This window comes from Leuciscus leuciscus, assembly GCF_965113295.1.
Source record: "Leuciscus leuciscus genome assembly, chromosome: 7".
Lineage (NCBI taxonomy): Eukaryota > Metazoa > Chordata > Actinopteri > Cypriniformes > Leuciscidae > Leuciscus > Leuciscus leuciscus.
This window is the reverse complement of record NC_138731.1, coordinates 33,358,246-33,380,026: the sequence shown is the minus strand read 5'-3', so window position 1 is coordinate 33,380,026 and position 21,781 is coordinate 33,358,246. Positions and strand designations below refer to the sequence as shown.

The following is a 21,781-nucleotide window of genomic DNA, read 5'->3' as shown; positions in this document are numbered from 1 at the left end:
TAATAGAATTAATATTCATTGTTTAATGTGAGTTAGACTGAAGCCAATGACTGACTTTTTGTGTGTTATTCAAACTGAATGAAGGTTCAAAAAGTCTCTTTTAGCAGGCACTCATAAAACAGAAAAAGTCCAGAATGTGCTGAGGTCAGATTCACTCCTAATGCATTACATTCCAAATCAGCCATGTCATTGGCCCGCTGCGTGTCGACCCAGTGTCCTGGACAGCAGTAACTGCGATCAGACCCCCCCGCTCATATTACACAAGGCAGACCTCCATTAATCAGCCATCTTGGATGAGGCCCAGCCGTGGTGTCATTTTAACACTTTTAAAGTGCAGTTTGTCAGCCATATTGGTGTATCTGTTGTATGTATGCAATAAATTCCTTGAGACATTGTGACAGCATTGTCTTTTCAAGGACTTTGGTGTAATATGGGACTTAATACAGATACGCATGCTGAAAACAGCTGTCAGAAAACTCACTCAGGACAGAGCACTTTGTTACAGACTGCTCATGTTCCATTGTAAGCGACTGTGTGTTCATTAGGACGTCATTTTGAATGTTAGCTGATATTCTGCTCTATTCCGAAATCTAGTGAGCTGCATAGTGCCTACATAAACAGCTGTCTTGCAAGGCAGCATCCTAAGTGTCATGGAACCTTACATGTGACCGATTTGGAACACTCTACATGGGTGCTGTACACCCCACATGCCACACAAATATCACACACACACACACACACACACACACACACACACACACACGTTTTATTTTCATGTCCATAGACACAATTATTTTTATACTGTACAAACTGGATATTATGTCCCCTTACACTAACTCTATCTCTAAGCCTACCCAGATAACTTTATGCATTTTTACATTTTCAAAAAACATCACTAGTACCAAAAACAAAATTCCCCACAAGAACAAGGATTTCAGATATTGCCATCTTTGTGGGGACATTTTGTCCCCATAATGTAGGGTTTACCAGGCCACACACACACACAAACAATATGCTGTGTTCATATTGCTAAAACAGTGAAGCATGCAAAATTAAGCTTTCTTTGAATAATCAGTTTTTTTTTTTTTTTTTTTTCAATAATAATAATTAAAAAAAATATCGATACTTTTTAGTATTGCATGATGAAATAGTTACCATCTTGGATTAATTTTTTTCCCCTAAACTCATTGCAATGAATTCTGGGATTGTCTTTTTCTCAAACAATGCTTTCTTGAAATAATCTGTAGATATAATTTATAATAATTATATTTTAATAATCAAAAAAAAAAAATTATAATCTTCTTTTTTATATATATATATACATACATATATATATATATATATATATATATATATATATATATATATATATATATATATATATATACATATATATATTATAATCAATTTTATTCATTACATTTTTTTTTTTTTTTTTACTTTTCAGTATTGGATGAAATAAGTTACCTTCTTTTTTTTCACTAAACACATTCTGAGATTGTCTTTTTTTTAAGGACACTATTCTTTCCTGGAATAAACTATTTTTACAGAGATATGTTCTCATTTATTTTTTATGTATTTATTATTTATTAAATAATTGTATTTGAACTTTTTTTTTACAGTATTGAATGAAATAGAAGATGCCATCTTGGATTTGTTTTGTTTTCCCTAAGCTTGTTGCAATGCACTCTCGAATGCCTTCTCCTCAAAGGGTGCAACACTTTCTTGGCGGTATGGAGTTATCTTAGGAGGCAGCATAATTAAGCAGCCTACCTTTTGGAACAGCCTCATTGTCTGTGGCCCTTCAGCGGTGCACTAGAACAGCGACGTGATGCTTATGAGCTATCTGACAAACTTATTGAAAATGTGCTCTGGTGGCACAGTGATAAATGAGAGGATGAAATTAAGAGGGTTTAAAGAGGTTAGCCATGCAAACAGGATTTGCCTCCAAAGTGGTTTATCAATGAGTCTTTGTATTAACACTAGATATGATAGCAAATGCTATTTTCGGTGATGAGCACTCGACTTAACAAGCGCAACTCAATTTCCGAGCAGACGATTCCCTGCCTCCCGTTTTGAGTAATCTGGTCCCGGCTGCGTTATTCAAATTACAATTGAATTCATCTTTCACAGCTTCATCTAATGCAGGCGTTTCTCTAGTCAAATCATGCTTTCTTAATGTGTTCATCAATATAGTATATCTAGGCCTCGGGGGACAGAGTGTAAAAGAACTTAACAGGAGAGATCTGTTTCCATAAACGTGTAGGGGGATTATGTACCTATGACATTTATTAGCTTTACTACGAGGCCGCTAAAGCAGAGAGTCTGTTATCGTGCCCACAATAACTCATTTTATGTATCGGCATATGTAGTCGCGGAGACTGTGCTGAGAGCTAATGTTTATTATGCCCTGTGAAGATTCGCCTCTTCGTGTCCATCCCCGTGGGTTTAAAGGCATCAATATTTTCCTACTTTACCACTTCGCTCTGTACACAATAGGCTACAGTGTCCAAGCTTCAAAGGCCTGGACTGTCTTTCTTTGATTACAAGTTAATATTACACAAGACACTCTTTATTTGATTTAATTGGATCTTGGAAAGGTCATTGTATCATTCATTATTTACAGGTAACTGAAGGCGAAATGTTGTTGTGTGAAATTTTTTCACTTATTTATTTTGTCCTAAAAAACACAGCATTTGAAAGGGAATTTCAGACATGTGCTCGGTTTTAACCCAGTCTTCATTTATCATTTAGGAAGATAATTTGACTAATGGGCATAGGTTTATGCGAGGTTACCACTGCATAGAAAAACCACGCACTGATTCATTGTGAAATATTATACAGTTGCGTTCAGTAGTCGCGAACTAGTCACGGTTAGACCTTGAACTTTCCACAGCTCTTAGAAATCCACCACCTCAGTGAACTGCTGCAGCTCAAGCTGGATTTTTTTTTTTTTTTTTTGCTATTGATTAATGGTCAGGAACTGTAAAACATTTGGGAAATGGAGAGATGGGCTATAATCAGACTATGTTACATTCCCTCCGGCTATTTACAGACCCAAGTGCCCTTAGCCTTAAGAAAGTTAAAAATTTTACCTCAGAAGCATTTCTAAGCTCTACAGCAAGCGTGAGCTGGTGGGCACCATCAGGATGCTGGAAATCGCTGTTCCTATTTCTCATTGACTGGCCAAAGATCATCTCTTCAGTTGATTTACAGTGCATTTCTTTTATCTGACAGCACCGAACATTGTTAAAGCTCTCTTTTGTCATAGAATCATTATATGCTTTTTGTGAAATATATTGCTTTATAATGCAACATAATGTTAAGGATATTTTCTGAAATTGTGTTAAGCAGAAAAAGACTGATGTGCTAGTGAATTGGTTTAGTCCAAATTGATGTGTTTGACTTGTGGCTGAGAACCCGACCTGGCGGATAATGTTGGCAGAATCGGGAATCTTGTTTTGTCTTTCATCAGCCATTTTCTCACAGCACTCATAAACGTCTGAGCTGGTCAAAATGGCCAACTTACGGCAAAATGAACAGCTTGAGAAGTCAATCTCATTAGAGACCGCTTGAGACTGTCCTTTGAAATGAAATCATTTTTCTTGGAAGTGCCCCCAGCTAACTATGATTAATTGTGAGTGCTTTGGTTTGGTTTATTGCATTGTTTTATTATGAACCTTATCAATATTGCAGAGACATTAGTGGTCCACTTATTTGTTTTTCTTCTATTTTTGTTTTCCTGTGTTAATATTTCCACCTTTGGTTTTGTAAGATTTTACTTTCCTTTATCGGCTCAATTTTTTTTTTGCATAATTCCATCTTCACCCCTTTATTATGTGGAAACTATTTGTTTACTATGCTGACAATGCTAATTATTCTAACATAATAAGCCAACTTGTGTGGTGACTTCTGTTATGCTGGTTGCGAAGATCCGACTGGTCTAATTTTATTGCATGTAGGTGAATCTTACCAGAAAAGTTAATTTTTATTTATTTTTTTATTTTTTTATAAATACTTACTGTACCTGTTAGTAAAGAAAACAGGGTTCATCACAAGAATAATTACTCAAAGCTCTCTATAATAATTGGGGAAGGGTGGCCGGTGGTGACCTCAGAAATACAATGTGTCAAAACAGACTTTATTATGATTATTAGGATATATGTCTCGCAGAAATGAGTGTGGTCTTTTTCATTGACAATATTGATTTCATATTATGTGACCACACTCTCAAAGCACTATTTTGATGAACAATTTCAGTCTTAACGGTACACAAAGGACCCAAACAACAATTTTCAAGTGTGTTTTTCTGAATGCCTGATTTTAAAGTTCCCCTCAGGATGGCACTGAAATGTATTCAGCCTACTTTGACCTCTTACACTTAGAATGTAGGGTGTGAGACCATAGCTTAGCCTAGCAGCCCTGTGGTAATCCCGTAAGAAATCCTTTGAGGCCTTGACAATCCTGCAAAAACCCACAATCTAAATGTGAAATTTCACGTTTGCTTCATGTAATGCGAACGCATGCCTTGTTTGTTAAACTGTCAGTATACTTTGCCTAAGAAGATCTGATTAATAGTAGGTCTAAGATACCGTTTCAGGCACTGCCCCTCTAAATAACATTTTGTTGTAAAAAAAAGAAATACAAGATGATGTTTGCATTTACATTATAATAGATTTGACCCTTAGTCTGGAATTGGCATATAATTATTTTCCCCACAAGTGCTCTTTATTTGTATGAGCGGAGGGATCGCTTTAGCATAGCTCACAGCGATACTACACCATGTAAACTGCTTAGGTGGGCTGCTTGCTTTTCATTAACATTCACCCAGGATATGCTGAGGCTCCATCTGGTGAAATCTCAGTCACATTACTGAAGAGCGAAGAGAAAGTATCATGACCTTCTACAGAAACAGGACCTGCATTTTATTTGATCTAGGAAGATGGTATTTTGTTACTGAACACCATTGTGGCTAGTAATCTAGACTAAAATGTTCCATGTTAAGTCATTATGCACTTTTTGCTACATTATACATGGATACAGCTTATGATTACCTTACTTGTGTTTTCCTATTTTTAGTTTAGTATTTTAGTCGGTTTCGTTTGATCATCTGGTGTGCTTTATACTTTTATGGGTGTTTTTTTTCTGCATGTGAGTTTCTGCTTAGCCTCTAGCTCACATTTGTGTTACCTCCTCTAAATTGAGCCTGGTCTGTTTTTGAGAATCTAATGCTGTTTCATCTCTGGTTCACCCTTTAGCAAAGGCTCAAATGACAAGCATCTCAATAAATACTGAAATGTTTAGATTTCTATTTCGTCTGCATTGTTTTCTCATCATATTTTTGGTGGTTTGATATTTTCAGACAACTAGAGATGTGGTATTTATTGTGACAATGTGCTTTATTGTTACCGGTTTGTCACAATACTCATATAATGGCTTTCTCTACAATCTTTTTTTTTTCTTCAGAAAAGTCCTTTTGAAAAAGTTTTCTCTTGATGTTCTGTAAACCTGCTCTCTTCATGTTGCTGACCGTAAGGGTTAAGGAAGTCATTTTTGGCACAATACGGGTCTCTACAGTGGACTTTGAATCAAATTGACAGTGACAACAGAGAAGCTGAAAGACTGGGCCATGGTTTACACGAAGCTTAGTGTGCGGTTTAGATTATACACAGCGAAAAGTCACGGTAGATTATCAAAAAACTGCCAGACAAACAGTTTGTCCTGTATGGACAAACACTTGGAATTAGTGGGTTTTTGAAACGTAACTGGCAAGAATTTGTCTAAGTAATTTTGCATACTGGTGTGGTCAAATCTGTAAAAAAAAAAAATTATAAAACCATATTTTTAAGCATTCTTAGATCATTCATTATGAGACTAGTCAAAAAAAAACTGCTTCTGCTGTTGCAAGTGTTTATGTCTGTAGAACAAAGTGCTTCAAACTGGTTTGTCTTGCTCTCCGAGTCACTCAGTTTATTTCTAGTTTCTTTGGTATAGCTACTTCTTGTGTTTACTTTATTAATATTCACTTGTTTACTTGTTTTTGTTACAAAAAAGTTAACCATTGTTTAATCGCTTGTAAAGAATAAGTCTTAACCTTATGACACTATGGAGTCATTTCAAACAGTATCATCTGTTCACATCTTGAATGACATTTACTTAATGTGTTGAGACTGTGAAGCATATAGTTTGACATAAAGGCAGTAAACAGTGAAATGGATTTCAAAATTTTCATCATTCAATATTGCATCGCTGCATTGCATTCACATGAGAGCGCTTAACTGGTTTTATCTCCCAATAGAGGGAGATCGACTAAGTGCATTGAAAACTCAGTTGCCTCTGAAGCATCTGACTTTGATTCCCACTATAAGAAAAGATTTTCACTGCGTCACCAGCCTTTCACTCATGAAGCTTATTTGAAAGCCTTGGGAATGGCAGAGAGAGTCAACTTTATTGTGTATTACTTTTTGTAACCAGAAATGAAACCGCCACTGATCGCTATAGCGAAAAAAGGAAAAACAGCGCTGGTATTAATTCCAGTTAAAATATTCCATTTTCTATACAAGATCTTAACTTAGGCTTCAGAGTTATTTTCCTGAAATTTGCTCTGTGAATATTAGCAAGTATAATATTTTACAATAATCAACATTGGGGGAGAAAAATGATAATTCAAGGCATCTTAACAAGAGATAAATGTTTGGTTTTATCTGATTTTCTGTCTGGAAGGCCATGATCTCAGAATCAATATATTTTAGTTATGTCTAACTGAAGGCATAATTTAATTTAAACAATAAGAGCTTTCACAAAATGTAGACAGCAACCAAGCCTTTTGTTGTGAAAATGGAATAAACAGGAAACACTTTCTCTGTACTGTAAACAGAAACAGTTTTTATTGTTATGCACTGTAGATTTGACTATTAATGATTTAAGCATGTTCTGAATTAGCCATTAAAACAAACATTACAAAGTAATTGTTTGTGTCCTGTTGTAGCTAAACTGCTAAAAGTCGTTTTAGTTTGCTGTGTGCATATAATTTGCAACCAGTTTTGATTAATCAGTCAAGTCTTTATGTTTCTACAACTGAATTCAGTCATTTCTAGTGATATCTTACCTTTTCAGAAATATTGGCCCTTCTGACCAGTTTTTGTTTTGAGAAGATCGGGTTCTTGAACCTTTCAAATGGTTTCTCACTTCTTGCAGGTAAACCACCAAGGTACTATACCTTGTCTCTCAAAGTGGAGGCTAACAGATTTTGAATTGTAACTTTTATGCTGCAAGAGAAATGGCACTTAAAGAAGAGTCTTGCTTCTTTACTATTCTGTTAGATCCAGGTCCTGTAGGGTTTTAGTTTGATACTTCAAAATACAACAGATTCTAACTGAGTAAGAAAGCAATATCAGACCTAGAAAACGGCTAGCTTATTGGTTGAGATTTAATGGCTCAAAAAAACAAAAAATAGCCCCAGATGGACAAATTGCTGTCATCCTTTGTTTCACAAGCTTTAGTTCTCTTTTAAGTCTTCATGGTCAAATCAATATTAAGGCTTAATTCACTGGTGACTTTAAATAAAAATCGCTCCAAACAGATTTCTTTGTTTCAGGCTTGTTTTAATATTTTCACCCAGCACTGCCATGCAGTTGTAAGTTTGCATCTGGACTTGTAGGCTATGTTTTTTTTATACTTTACCTGCTAGTGATAGCATGGTTTTCATTGATTTTCTAGAAATACCCTAACTTTATATCACGTCTTTATTTTAATAACAAGTTCTTTCTCGCCTTGACTTGTAATTCTCATAACCTTAAGACATGAGAGTGATAGTGATATGGCTGATAGTTGAACAACACAAGTGTTTAGAGTAATGTTTTCCATTGTTTCTCCTAAAACTTGATACAAGAACCAACTGGCTACAAACATATCAGATCAGATCTGGCGATGTTAGTTATTGTTAGTTATTGAGTTCATGTAGTTCATAAACCTAAATTACCAAAGTCCTGCTCCAGAGCGATTCTTGTAATTGTGTATGCTTGCGTATACAGTATGCTCGAATTCAGCACAACACCTTTTCAAATGAGGAACTGTAAACATTAAAGCATTTAAAAAGTTCCTAAGGTTCCAGGTTACTTAATATATTCACTCTCATTCATTTTGAAGTGGAGGAGAACGCTTACTGTTGAAGAACCGATGAATGTTTTCCAGTTACTGAAGCCCAGCTCCTTGTTCATTTTGCCAATTGCTAATGAAAGGGGTTGTCAAAGACTGAATTTAACGTAGTTTAAAATGCTCTCAAGCTCCTGAAGACCTGATGTGGACGCTTAGAACTTTTCCAGCTAGAATTCCCAACACCTTTTAAACATCCTCTTTCTTCTTTAGAGCTTTGTTTAAAAGATTAAAAAGGTAAACATTTCCTAGCACTTACAGGGGAAAACTGTATTTACGCATGGACATATAGTATGGTGGTTGATGTTGATTCGGCTCATGTGAAGTTAAAAGGTATCATCTGTTAAGTTTTCTCATTTCAGCAGGAACAAATGTTTGGAAGGCAAATGTTTTTGCTTTTTCTCTCTCAAAATAATTTCATTGTCCTGTATAGAATTTCAACTTTTCATATTTTAATACTCTCAGTTGTTAGATGTCACAATAAGTGTTTCTACATCAAATGCACTAGATTGGGAAGTATTTTCTGAAATTTGTTTATATAGATATATAAAACAAAATGGTACATCAGCTTTAGTATTGTCAGCCGTACAACTGCAATAAAATTCAAGTCACTTTTAATGCGAGCAATAACATTTGATTCAATAAAAAAAAAAGTTTGGTTTACTTTTAATTAAGCCCTTTCATAGGCTGCTTGTTTGTCTTTATTTGTGACTTGCGGCCAATATAAATACCTTTGTGTGTTTGTGCATGTTGAAAAAGAAACCGTAACTTGGTGTGGCTTGATTGATGGCGCTCCTACGTTGCCAATTATTAGAGCACATAAAAGGATGCTGTTATGTTCTACTTCATCCAGCAGACCCCAGCCAGAGGTCAGTACCTAAATGTGCAGGTATCAGCCTTTGCCTATATCACTCCATCTTGATGTATGAGTGCTAAGCTACAAATTAAACGTGCTCCGACCTTTTAGGGGGTACTTGCTCAACAGGACGCCATTTGGACTAATTTCTCCATGCGATTTAGACAAAAAGCCACTATGTTGCCTGTTGTAATTACTTTGTGTACACACATCTGGATTTGGGTTTCCAGATGCAACAAGCCATCCAAAAAAATGCTTGCTAAAGTCAGTTGTGACTGTGATGTTAGTTTAAGATATATGGAGGGTACAAATGCATATTGCACCTGATACATGACAGAGGCATGATTTTTTTCTGATTAGACTTAGATTATTATTTACATATAGGATATTTAGATGGTTAAGGCATGTTTTATGCTTCTTTTTTAGCTAATGCTGTGTCATATCACCTTCATGGTAGAAAATCAATTCTCATTTCATTTGAAACAACCTTTAGCTTTTCGGATATAATATATTGTGGCTCCTCTACAATGAGTCTTAGTAATAATTAGTAGAAATAATAATGTGTGCATATTATATAAGAACGTATCTGAACCAGAGCAACCTTTATCCATACAATTTCAGAGGGCCACAAAGTTTTACAAACTCTCTTACAAATATTTATAACTTTTATTGATAGATTACTTGTACAAGATGTACATTCTTTTTTTAAGTGAAACAACAGAAAAAAACTCAATGGTGAATCATGTTTGGGCATGCTTGCATATGCAATATGATGGGATACAACAAATTCCTTGGAGCATCAAGAAAATCTCAACACAAAGTTCCATCCACCATCCCTGAAATGTTTGTAAACTCAAACACGCTACATTTTAGTCAAACAAATGTACTGCAGTCACACGTTTCCTTAAAACTGTTGCAAATGTTAACATTTAAAAAATATATAAAAATAAATGCAAAGCCATGTAAATATGTACACTTGAAATTCGACTATTTAACATTTATAAACTTTCAGATCAAATAATAAATAAAAGCACCTATGACTCCAATGAAAGAAACAGAAACATTCCTAAACAACCGTAATGGTGAACAACGAAAACAGCCCACAATGTAGCGATTATTGTTAGAGGTAGACCTGACCGAGATCTACTATTGTAGTTCAAAGGCAATTGATGTCCGAACTGGCAATTTGTTTCATAGTACGCTTATGGAAATAATACTGTTTTCTTGAGCGTGTTGTATTCAATTTGATATTTTCAGGGAACAGCTTCTTGTTTATATGGGGAAAAAAGACTGTGTATGCAGTTGCTAAAACGCATGTCATACTGTAAATGATTTTGGAGCATTAAATAATTCTACCTCTATTAATGTGATCAAATTGTTGTCTTTGGTGGATTTATTGTTATGGTAAAAAACAGACGTGTTTATGACCCATGAACCTAGAGTAGTTTTGTACAGTGTCAAATGAATTTGTCCTTGTCTGCTTTAAGGTGATATCAATATCTCTTTTAATGCACGTGTACAAAAGTATATTTGAATACCATTCAACTTCTGGGAGTTATGGCACATTGCAAATGAGTCAGCAAATTATCTTTTACACAGCTTTTAAAGATGTGTTTGTGGCAAAGAACTTTCAACACATCGACATCAGTGCCGAAAACCCAACAACTTAAAAATCATTGTTTAATTAGCAAACATCAACCGCTATATTACGTTTTCCATATTTACAGTATTGCACTTAACTGCACATAATTGCATTTCAGTTAAACTGATGTTTCTTAAAATGTTAAATTACAAAGTTGCAGTTACTGTTTATCCTTTTTGAAACAAACAGAAAAGGTGATTTTAAATGTATTTCAGCGAAACGAAAGCCAAATTTGTTTCCCCCTTACATAAAAGTAGTATATCTTGCATTAAGGATTGTAAACACCGTAATACAAGACCTGAAGTGCAAAAGCTAGGTTCACTTCTATTCCAGGACACATCACATAAAAAAGAGAGCACAAAATATGAGAATGAAAGCTAAAAGTCCATACACATGCCCAGAAGGAAATAACAGCAATGCAACATTTCCTCCTAAAACAGAAAGAATCATAAGAATTCCACTAAAAACCAGGCGATTGTGCCATTGATGTTATTGCTGTTTCCAGTCTTTGTCCACAGCAGAATGACCAAAAAAAGAGGAGAAGAAGAAGAAAACAAAATCAAAAATGCAAATAACGGCTTTAGATATGAATTGTAGTGGAGGGTTATCATGGCAGTGATCAACATAGATGTATGTCAGTTACAATGGAGGCCAGCCCCAATAGGTCTATCCTTCAATTGAGCACGTGCACTAGGCAGCGGCACAGTGGTAGGAGGCAAATATGGCCGTCTCTTTCTTTTCACTTTGAGGTTGAGATTCCAAAGTTTCAGTGTCTGTCCGTAAAAACACAACCTCTAGTCTCACTCTGTGTCTGCCTTTGCTTTTTTTTTTTAAAGTCTTCTCTCCTAAACGCTGGTTTTCAGACAGACATCCAGACATTTTTGTACGGTCCTGGGGCTGTGATCTGTGCCTGGAAAGGGCTGAGCCAGTGGCCTCCAAGAAGTCCTGCCTGTTGGGCGAAAAGTAAAAGGTGATTCATTGGTATTTAATTACCTTTCTCTACAAGTGGTTTGTTTTGGCAGCTGGTTTTTTGTGACTTTTTTTCTCTCTCATTCTCTCCCCTTACACCCCTTTTTTCTCTTTTGTTTTTATTTTGTTTTGTTTTAACTGTGAGTGTCACGGCCTTTTCACAGGCTTAGTCTTGTGTTAGAAGCAATTATCAGTTCAGAGCAGCAGAGAAGCCCATGGGGGTCAGAGTCCCAGCGCCTCGGCGTGTTTTCTTGCCTTGAGTCGCAGGTCGGCGATGCTGGAGTTCTTGCTATTGCTCTTGGCAGCCGCTACCACGGCGGCCGCTGCAGAGGCCGAGTCTGCCAGCGACGCGATCGGTAATCCAAAGGGCGGGGGCGGGAACATCAGATAGGGAGCGTGGGCCGCGAGGTGTGGGTGCAGATGAGGATGGGAGTGTGTTCCGACCCCCTCCAACTGTAACTGAGCTTGGACCTGCGGGGCGAGCAAAAACAAACACGGAGTTAGTCAGCGGCCGTGGGGTCAGCTCGAGGAGCGGCAGGGATCCGCTTTCAGGCTCGGACACCGCTCCAACTGTGTGCTTTCAGTGAAAACACTCACTCACTCACTTAACTCAGTGCATTCTTTTTCATCTGCTCTTGAGCTGAATTATGCAATGCGTTCAGACAGCTTAATAGTCAAAGGACATCCATCAGCTGCAAATCTCAAATCTCAGCATATTAGTTTGATCCACTCTGAATCTTTCCATACAACCTTTAAAAGCTTCAACATCATGTAATCTTAATTATATATTCAATGGCATAAATAAACAATTTCGCACCCAAAATATTCATTCTCAAATATATAAATATTTATTCGCATAGTTCCTAGGGGGGAAAAAAGATGTAAGCAGGCAGCATAAAATATCAGGTTGCAGATTCTTAGCAATTATTTCAGTAAGATGAGGTGAAAATTAGACATCCGCCGACTTAAAAAGTGACTTATTTTTTATTTTATTTTTTAGTATTCTTCTCATGCATCTTTCTCTGCACAGGGATCATAAATATTTCAAAGCTTTACATTTTGCGGTCCAACTTAAATACAACATCTGACAAGCAGCACAAGTTTTTGACACTGGGAAAGAATGTTTTACCAGTGTTTCTTTTTTTTTGTTTTCCACGTGAATGCGAAGCATAAGGAGATTACTTTGAAAGGAGGATAAATAATGTCAGACCTGGTAGTCTGTTATTTTAGGAAAATAATCAGGTATGAATACAGCCCGTCTCATCTGAGTTTCTTTGCTACTCACAATTTCTAACCACAGGCCTTCTGACTTTATCCTTGGCACTTGCATTTATTTTAATTACCTCTGTGTGAAAATACTCGTCAGAATTAAAGCAGGACTTGCTCCAATGTCTCCACAAATCAGTCAAATTGGACTGTGCAACCCCACCACAGGGGCAGTCAGAACAACAGGTGGTGGACATTTGTGGTGTTCAGTATGCAGTCCTTACGCCTGGGCCCTGCCAATGCTGCTCAGTGCCAATAACCATCAGTGCGTTATTCCTCTTTCATAATCTCTTTTATCTGCCTTCCCCTCGCTGTGCTATTAGCTTAATTATGGCTGCTCTCTCGTCTGTGTGATGCAGACAGTTCTTCACCACCAGATGAAATGTCTCTCGGTCCCTCTTATCTCATTCGTCTCTCATCGGGTCCCGGAGGTGAAAGGTTCGCGCCCTTCGCACGACGCATGGAGACTAGCGTCAAATCAGATTGGTTGTCAAAGCCTAAACATTTTTCTCGGCCACTAGCTACTTTTAGGCAGGTGTTATGGCGGGGCGAGATGTTTATTTAGTCGACTGAACTGCACATTTGCATTTGGATGTATGCTGTTATAGAAATGCGAACATTTGAGTGCACAAAATCGTATTCTTACCTGTTGAAATGGCATTCGGAGTGCGCCCATATTGACGTAAGGAGCTACCCTGCACGCGTCCAGGTGACTCGCGGTGCCCAAAATAACACCTGAATAGAAAAGGATGATAAATTAGCAAAGATAGTCATGATGACTTTTTTAATGTAAATTATTTCACCATTTAAATTAAGTTTAAAATGTAATGAGTTCTACAAAAAATGGCGTGTTGTCAGAGCTGCGGCGCAATGAGGTTTGCACGTGCTCAGAGGCTGGAGGCTACTCCGACTTGGGTCAAGTCCCGTAAATTAAATTAAAAAAATATACAAAAAATAATAAAATATAGCCTTATGTTTACACAAAAATTTAATAATTAGGTTATTTATTTTTTTACAGCATTTTACCTTTGTGCATTTGATTTTCCTGTTTTCGGCATTTCGCTCTTCTGTTCTGAAACCATACCTAAAAAAGAAATAAAATACGGTTATGCTTTATCGTGTTCATCACCATTCACGACTTTTAGGCTACAATAAATAACAAATGTTTTTTTTTTTTTTTTTTTTTGCACATTTGTTATAGGCTACACTATACAGTTTGCCCCTGCAACCTGCATTACAGAAAAACAATGTTTATAAATATTAATTTATAATTTTTTAGGCTATATTACTTTAATTGGAAAACGTGTTTTGTTATCCATTGTTCCACAACTCTTCATCATGGTTAATATTGCAGTTTTTTTTTTTAAATCTTCAACACAATTTAATTATTTAGGCTATGTAGCATATTCTTTGACTACGTTTAATAAGCCTACATTGTAGGGTTTTTTTCCTTCCCTTTTTTTTTTTTTTTTTTTGGTAAATAAAGTGACGATAGGCCTACAAGCCTTTGTCAAAGCATATTGGCTAACCGACAATTTTACATCGGTGAAATATAGGCTATTCTTTTTTATAAAATTGTATTTGCTGCTTCAAATATGTGCTTGAAAAGGTGGGAAATAATAATTCTGAACAATGTGAATTTATAGCCTACTGTTCTCCATCATTACTCGCTCTGGTCAGTTCAGTTAAATCATGCAGGCTATTAAACGCTCAGACTCGCTCATTAAAATTGAAAAGCAAACGCTCTGTCAACCTGTTCTTTGAAAGACAATCCGGTTTGTCATTATGACATGTTATTATTTATTTATTTATTATTATTATTATTAGTCAATGTGTGACTTGCAGTGCGCCACAATGAATGCATCATATTTCAATCTTTGATCGATTGTAATTATCCAGCACTATGCTATAGGGAAAGTGAGCTACACTGGTTTCGACAGTTATTTCTTCATTAAGGACCACTCAATGATGCGGTTCACAAATACCCTAATCTGATTTCCGTTTGATTTTTATTAGAGACAGTGAATAATGACATTTAATTTAGCCCTGCACCAAAAACCGAAAGATATTAGTCGTAATTGAATTACTGCCTTCTCCTCACTGAGGTCTCATAACTTTCAATTAGATTCTTGACAGCTGGTCGGCGTGGGGCTTCTATAGGACAGTAGGCTAGTAGGCCTGTAGTAGCAGGTTCATATCAACTAAGCTACTTCACGTCCATAGCGTTTAACTCAGACTTTTTTCAGCGAAATTTAAAATGTGATATGAGTCATAAAATTTCATAGAGAGGCGTTTTAACGCAGTATGAATTTTTGGTTTGAATCACAGCTCTGACCTATTCTATGGTCTCTTCTTTTAATCTGATTTCGCCTCCGCTTCTGAAACATTAAAACATGTCGTGCTTGCAAGCTGTCACACTGGCAAACAATGTTACTTATTTTCCCATTACATTTTGTAACACGAGGTATGTCACTGTAGGAGTTAAGACCGAATTGAATTATTCCTAATACATTTTTATAGGAACCGTATATCAAGCCATTGGCAGATATTACAAAGATAAGGTTGGAGAAAATGAGGTGAGTGACATAAGAAGGTATCCCCTGCAGCAGCGGTTCAATCTCTTCATTAATTTTAATGATGTGGTTAGATCTTTCTGCAGCACATAAGCAAGTTTTCCTTTGAATATAGCTGCTGCTGCAGGAACTAAAAGGCTATTTCATATCCACACCCACTGAAACCGAACCCGCATAAATCGAAAGATAACAGAAATGCTTTGTGTGTGAGTGAATATAACAACAACTGTTTCCAAATGTTAAACATCTCAGACGCATGGTGTTATATACAAATTTAATAGCCTACTTATGCAAATGTGTAGGAGAAATAAAGGCCTAGCTAGCGACCACACTTAGGCTACTATTTATTTTATTATAGCCTATATCAATTGCCAGTTCACTCCTCTACAACAAAACACGTATTCCTAAGAAGTGTTTAACAGTAGCTACTTTATAAATAGATTGCCTATTATTTCTGACTTTATAAGCTGATAACAAAAACCCTTTAGTTTACAGGCATTAAGTTATCAGCGTCATAAACTCCTCTGGGCATATGAACATAAACAACACAAAAGCGCTATTATAAGAGACTTATTGCTAATATTATATATAAAAGCAATACACAGATTATGAATAGGCCTAACCTCCGTGGACATTATTTTTCTCCATTATGCCACGCTGATTAAGGTTACTGATGTATTTTCACACACAGGCCTACTTTAAACTATTTCAAGACCATGTACGCAAAACGATGAAAAATGAGTGACACAGAACCCCCAATTGACATTCAGGTTATTTGCATTTCCACTAAAAGATGCATTCGTTTAAAAATTAATCTACACGCTCTCTGGTAGTTTTCAATTATTCATATTTTACTGTAGTCAGATTTGATATTTGCTTGTTTTATCTGTTCTAAAATAGTTTTGTAAAAAAAAAAAATTAACTACAAAAAAAATAAAGAGGATAAAAAATACTAATAATCCGTGAAGTGAATATAAGCTTACCTGTACGCGGGCCTCGGACAGCCCCAGCCTCTGACTCAACTCCTCCCGCATGAAGGCGTCCGGGTAATGCGTCTCATCAAATAAGCGCTCCAGTTCATTCAGCTGCTCTAAGGTAAAATTTGTCCTGCTCCGTCTCTGCTTCAGTTTACTCTGTGCGTCCTCGTCCTCTGATTTCACATCCTCCTTCTTGTCTTTGCAGTCGTAAATTCCTGTGAAAATACAACATGAACACATCAACAAAGCATTTCTTTAAAGCGTTTATTACCTTTGAGTTTTAAAAAAAATTGTACTTGCAAATGGTGAGAATTCTACTCAGATTCGGCAGACAAAATACCCTAAATCTAATTAATATGATGTGTCCACACTTAAGTTTAAAAATTAAAACAATTTTGTTATATAAAATCCGAGATTAACAATGACTTACTGCTGCTTTGAAACCACATATAGCCTACATTTTGGAAAATCGCTTTATAGCCTATACACAAATAAAACTTGCAAATAAAACTATAAATGTTCTCGATATTTTTATATGCATAACTTGTATGTGTCAGATTATTATAATTAAGGGACATGGATAAATAAATTAGATAATTATGCTAAACTAAAATTACATTAAGATAGGAGACATTAGAAGTTTACAAAGAGCCAATGCTTTGCACTTTAAAAAAAGAAATATGGAGCTGTATCCTCATTCCAGAGCTGTATTACAATAAAGTGTGTTATTTGCAAGCTTTGTAGCCTAAATCAAAACTTGCAAAACTTTATCTTATAAGATACTTTAATGCTAAATAATTACAGTAGCTAGCTACTTATACTGCAATCATTTGTTTTCTCTAATTCTTTTAAAGGTATGATATTTGTTGTTTTGTTTTTAATGTATTAATGGCATTTAAATTGAACCATTATTATTATTATTAATATTATTATTAATATATTTGTATTACAAAAACAAACTGTCATGGGCCTGCCAAGTTTGTCGTTAAACGTCTTTCTTCACATGTTTTAAATGAAATTTCTCTTTCAAAATATTATCACCCACATGGTTCTGTTAAATTATATTCTTTTTTACTTTTACTTTTTTACTTTAAATGTGTTTTGTACGTAAAGAGTAAATAAGTGTCTTTAGTCATTTCCTGGCAATTCTAAGAACGCTAAGGAATACATTGATAGATCATTATTTCAAATTTGACAAGACAGGGGCCTATTGTTTTGACTGTAATTACTCAAATGTGAGGACAGACGACTATTTTTATACATTTATTGTGATTTCTCTTTCTTAAAATTGCCTATCGTGTATTCTGTTCTTTTACAAAAGAAAACAGTCGGCACACACATCAACGAACCATTGCATCAGCTGAATACAGCTTGAAATTCTCCACTCGCATGCTAGTTAGCCTCTTAACACAATCGAAATCTTTCTTTAAGATAATGAAAATGACCTCAATATACTGTTATTCAGATTGTATCGATATTTCAACAACAACGCCAAACGTATTCGCGCGTAAAACGTAGTTGTAAACGCGTCTCCAGCGAAACACATTATTACACTTTGCGTATGGTGTAACTCACCGTCAGTAGCCCGTGTCACGTTAAACTCCTTCAATTTCTCCTTTTCCAGGTCTACGTGCTCCTTGTAAAGGTGTACCGGACAATGGTTGTTGTTGGTTTCTGTAATCTCCTGAAGGTTGGTCTCCGAGTTTCCCAGCTCTCTGGCTCGGGCTAAACCACTCTCCAAAACTTCCCTGTACGTGATGCTCTCTTTGCTGGTCTCCTTGCTTTTCTGATCGAAGGATTTCGACACGAACGCCGTGAGTTCTTCCATGGCTGATTACGGAAATCCACTTTAAAATGAATCTAACACGAATCTTTGTGTCTGCTCAGCAGTGATTTCGGCGAAATGTTTGCGTGTAGAAGGTTTAGATCACTCCTGCTGTTATGTCTGTGTTTTTCAGATCACACTATTTATACACGGCCACCTCAGCCCGGCCCCCATCGCCATCATGTCTGGAGTCATTACAGGCGCTTCTGAATTCAACTTTCAGCGGCTTTTCCTCAAATCAATTCTGCACTGGATGGAGTCCCCTTAATTTAATTATAATTAATTAGGATTCCTACAGTGCCGTGTGGTCAATTGGAAATGGGAACCGTGTTTAATTAATTCTGTGATAATTTCACTGACGCAATTAGAGGATATGAATATTGCAGCATGACATTATCAGTTCATTTTGGTATATTGACGTTAACATGGACAGAGGCTATAGCGAATTTGCCGATCGAAGAAAAATAAACAATTCAAGCGTAAATAGACCTGAGCGTCCCATTTGTGGACAACTTTTCGATATTTTCATCGCCAGTCATTATTTTCAATGCTTTGTTTAGTTTGTCAGCTAGGCTATTCATCGTAAACATAAGTCAAGTAAAATATAAATATATATATATATATAATTTATTACATTTATTTATATTTTATATTATTGAACATATTCATATATAGAATATTTAGATTGCATACATTTATTATAGGCTAATTTATCATTTTTTTAAGGTTATGGTATCTTGATAAGGTGATATCGTAAACTGGCCGCTTTCATACAGTTGATATTCCAGTTGGCTATAGTTGTGTCCCATAGGGCTGTGCTTTTATTTTATTAGAGAAATTATTTTTAATAAACATTTGAAAAACATTGTTGTCCAAATAGGCCTATCTACTTTATATATACATTTTTAACATCCATGAGAAAAGATAAGAAATAATTTGCTGTGATTGTAGCACAAAGTGTCCAGTTGCATTTGCAATAATTGTTCAGTTTAATTGCATGAAAAGTCATTTTACTGTATCACTGATAATAATAATATATTGTATGTAAATATATGCAAGGCGTTAGTTTATCTATATACTCTTTAATAAAAATGTGGGTACTAAAAATGCTCTCAAAATATTTAAGAATTTAAATATTTTTTTATGTATGGGTATTTTTTTTAATTCTTAAAATGTATAAAAAAGATAAATGCATCAGACATGATCATGGGCATTTATTTCTAGTGTGGTTATTTTAAAAATGCATAAGTCGCTCGGATATGGTGCTATGATATTATCGCATGCACGGATCAGTGCAGGGCGAGAATAAAAAGGGCAGAATCAAAAGGATGTTATGATCCCCTGTGAATATTGAGCACCGTGGTGTGAAATTGCTCATGTAAACCTCACAGATGACGTGTTTTATAGCGATTTATTTATTAAATCCATCCTCATTCAAGACTGCAGTCCCATATTTGAATATTTTTTTAACATATGACCTTGTGATTCATATTCTCTAATTTTTGATTCCAGTTAAAGAAATCACTTTTCTTCCAAACGAGAAGAAAAGTGATTTTTTTTTTTTTTTTTTTTTTTATGCAAAAAAATTAAATAAGAGAATTCATATTCTCATCATTTAAACTCTATTCACTTTTTAAGGTATCTTTTTGAACTGGGCAATATTGGCTATATTTAAGCAGTGATGATGGATGGAAATTCATTTGTAGGGTCACGTCAAGGGAAGGATAAAGTGTGTCAGGTGCACCTTTGATTCCGGGAGATTCCAAGAGTAAGCTGAAACACCGCTGCTTATGAAGTTGGATTACTCCTTTCTCAGTTGTTTTTATTATAGCTTCGAGCAGACGGGTAGGCCTTAATATTTTCAGCGTTTCTGCTGTGATACCTTCTAGCAGGCCTTTTTAAAAACCTAGCTCACTTTAACGGATTGTAGAACTTCAAAGTGACTGGTGCAGATGCTTTAAAATTTGTCAGTATAGGCTACATACACGTGCTTCACCATCCACAACAGCCTCCAGGGAATCGATATTAGCCTAGGCTACTGTATGCTAGGCTATACGTGGGTAAATCGACAAGTATGGGTGTTCTTCTGCCTCACTAGTGTCACTGAAGTTTAGTAGCAGACAGTTCTTAAAGGCGCAGGAATTATATTTCCCTCTCTCTCTCTCTCTCTCTCTCTCTCTCTCTCTCTCTCTCTCTCTCTCTCTCTCTCTCTCTCTATTCGTTCGGAAAATTTATGAGACCTTGTGAATTTGGTGCCGCTTGTGTTTGGATGAAGTTTATTGGCCAAGTAAGAATGCATTTACCAGCATTAAACATAAACAGCGTTAACAAATAAAAGGTTATGCTACTGAAAATCGCTGCACAGAGCTAACGAATAAATTAAGTCACTCATTATTTTATCAAGTCTTATTCGCTCCGTATAACCTCTTTTTTTCTTCTTTCTTTCTTTTTTGGCTTAATAAACGATAGGTTTATTATTTCCTATTAATCGGCATATTTCATAATTTCGTATCTTGTTCACATATTTTCTCTTATGACTAAGGGGTGAGCAGACACAATTAAATCACAATTAATCTCTAAAAGGTTTCACTGGAAGTGACCGAATTAGGGTCGGACAGGTTGATGGATTACAGTCTATATATGGGTTGTAAAGAAATAAATAAATCGTCAAGTGAAATGTCGATAACAATTTTACAGCTGAAGCCAGGGGCGATGTGCGTGAAAATGTATGACATCATTGTCTTAGTCGAAGAAAAAAAACTCACACCATGGCCTCTTTGAAAAAAAAAAAAAAAAAAAATGTTTTTATATATAATGTAAATAATACTTATAGGCTATATATGCACATGTTATATATATATATATATATATATATATATATATATATATATATATATATATATATACATATATATATACATATATATATATATATATATATATATATATATATATATATATATATATATATATATATATATATATATATAATATGCTTCAACACATGTAAATAATACTTTCTTTGTCAGATTGCATCCTACAACAGTAGGCCTACCTATATTTTTATTATGTCAGATTCAGTTTATATCAAATCAGGCAGGTGGCCATAGGCTACTGGCACTTTAAGAAATAATTGCTCTGAATTATTTGCATTCCCTTAATCAGACTGCAGAGACAGCAGGCAGGATCCTGCTTCCAGTTATGCAAAACGTAAATGTAATTATGCCTTACTACTTGTAATTGTGTGATGTTAAAGTTCATCCTCCTCTCCTACCTTTGATTATCTTTTGGCACATTATTAGCAAATAAACAGCTTTATTAAGTTTAATGCCATTTGAGAGAGGCCCGGACCATGTGGCCCCTTAAAAGTGAAGCAGGGAACTGTGATGTAAAATTTGTGTCTATTGGCAACAGGCCATTTAATCATTCAGCCAGTGAATCAGTCCCCGGTTTCAGCTGAGCTATATGTTAGCCGTGATTCTTCAAGCAGCACTCATTCTTACAAGGGTTAGGGAGCTT

General features: G+C 35.6%; 1 protein-coding gene across 1 annotated transcript; it reads right to left on the bottom strand.

The window, feature by feature from the left end:
* Positions 1 to 9,662: 9,662 nt before the first annotated feature.
* On the bottom strand, positions 9,663 to 18,403 carry shox (shox homeobox). Its single transcript, XM_082175458.1, is given in 7 exon segments — positions 9,663 to 11,532; positions 11,535 to 11,601; positions 11,877 to 12,092; positions 13,534 to 13,622; positions 13,914 to 13,971; positions 16,444 to 16,652; positions 18,013 to 18,403. Coding segments are annotated over 7 exon segments (927 nt in total). The 5' UTR covers positions 18,266 to 18,403; the 3' UTR covers positions 9,663 to 11,497.
* Between the last annotated feature and the right edge of the window lie 3,378 nt (positions 18,404 to 21,781).